Source organism: Argentina silus (assembly GCF_951799395.1).
Source record: "Argentina silus genome assembly, chromosome: 3".
NCBI lineage: Eukaryota > Metazoa > Chordata > Actinopteri > Argentiniformes > Argentinidae > Argentina > Argentina silus.
In genome coordinates, this window is record NC_139657.1 from 11,057,403 (window position 1) to 11,059,118 (window position 1,716).

At 44.3% G+C, this 1,716-nt stretch overlaps 1 protein-coding gene across 1 annotated transcript in view; it reads right to left on the reverse strand.

Annotated features, from left to right (window-relative positions):
• Positions 1 to 1,323, reverse strand: part of tln2b (talin 2b) — a gene marked incomplete at its 3' end in the record, with an annotated part of 44,474 nt that extends 43,151 nt beyond the window's left edge. Inside the window, exons 1-3 of the mRNA XM_083666970.1 lie at positions 1,182 to 1,323; positions 779 to 876; positions 416 to 545 (exon numbers count right to left, since the gene is read on the reverse strand). Coding sequence (XP_083523096.1) covers positions 416 to 545; positions 779 to 876; positions 1,182 to 1,317 — 364 coding nt within the window. The 5' untranslated portion in view covers positions 1,318 to 1,323. The remainder of the gene's footprint in view (positions 1 to 415; positions 546 to 778; positions 877 to 1,181) is intronic.
• Between the last annotated feature and the right edge of the window lie 393 nt (positions 1,324 to 1,716).

A 1,716-nucleotide genomic window follows, 5' to 3' on the forward strand; every position in this document is an offset into this window, starting at 1 on the left:
CCTCTAAACAAACACGGGCCAATAAAGAGATCTGCCAGACGTCCCTCTTCTCCGCACCCAATTGAGCTTGGGTGCAACCCAGCGGAATTGAAATATATGGCTGAGGCAACACCTCAGGGACAGCAAAGGACAGCAGCACCGCCTACGGCTTCATCATAAAACAAACAATCTTTCAACCGAATATAATAAGCCTTTTTAAGCCATCAATCAGCATTCTGTTCCAGAAACCTTGACTATGCCTGTTCCTTCCTTGCCTTGTTCCTGAATGCTATAGGGGAAGTGTGCATTCATGTGGCAGCCGGCTCCTATACTGTAAGAGTGAGCTAAAAATAAGGAAGGGGATTAATAATGCAAGGCTGGAGGATAGGTTGACAAGGTTCATGTTAGCTTGAGCAGAGAGACGAATCCCACTCACCTATTCTGCTGCATATGGTGACAAGCAGCTCTCCCACGGTTTTAGAGTCGTCCACCATAATGGTTTTCACTGCTCCATCCAGCATTTTGATCTTCTGGGGACGCTGTTTCTTCTTGTATTCTAAGACATCCTGAGAAAAAACACAAGAGATGGGGCAAGAGGTGAAAAAGATACAGGAGCAGATAGATTGACTTTGACATCCACTGGGAGGAAAACGCCGACTGTACAAATCTGTTTCTGAGAACAATATCTCGGGCAAATATTACACGGACTTCTTAACAGTGAGGTGAAGTGAGGCACGGCCCAGATAGATCACTAGAGGTCTGATTGTGCTCCGCCCTGTGTGAATTGGCCTTTATTTACCCCGTTCCGAAGCATGTAGTAATCAAGAGTCCTCCCAGATTCCAGCCAGATTCCTTTTCTGGGATCATCATCAGAGAGAAAGAGGCCGTAATCTGAGGCTGAAACAGAGTGATATACAACGAACGTACTGTACAGTAAATGACAGTTTAAATGGCATGAGGTAAGTGTACAGTACATGCATGTGGCTAGATGTCCATGTGGAGATATTGTAAATGAGAAAAAATATCCTTGAAAAAAAATAAACTATAGAATCTTGTTTAATCAAGGTTGTACTGTTTATGATGCAAAGGATGTCCCCTCTAATCTCATTTATATTCAGATTAAAGATCCATTTCAGTGTGCCAAGAGGAGTAATCGTTGTTGAGTACAGCAGCTCCGGCCATGTTTTAAAGCCTCCCCTCACCTTGGCCAGTCTGGGCCTCTGGGACCCTCTCTCTAATGATCCTGCAGGCATCGTACACAGGCGTGGAGGGCTCAAACTGCATGGTCTTCACCACATTGCACTGGCGAACACAGATCTTCAGTGACAGGGCCACCATCTTGACTGGCGGTGTATTGGTGTCACCAACCTACACACCTGTAAACAAACAAACAAACAAACAAACAAACAAACAAACAAGTCGGTTCAGACACAGCACCTCTAGATGAGATGAGATGAGACATTTGAATAACATATGAGTGACTTTGCACCATTCATGTAGTTTTATAACGGAAATAAAGACATGATCTTGGACAGATCTGACTAAGGTCAAAGATAAAGATTTCCCCCTAAAAAGCCTCGACTCACATTGAACCATGAAAACAATGCTTGGAAAAAAGAGGTGTAGGAATAGCCTTTGGTGGGATGCAGTCTGAAGTCTGAGCAGCACGCACACCCTGCCTAGTACGGTTTGTCCTCAGGTGGATTTTCATACAAGAAACAGAAAGCTCCTTTGTAG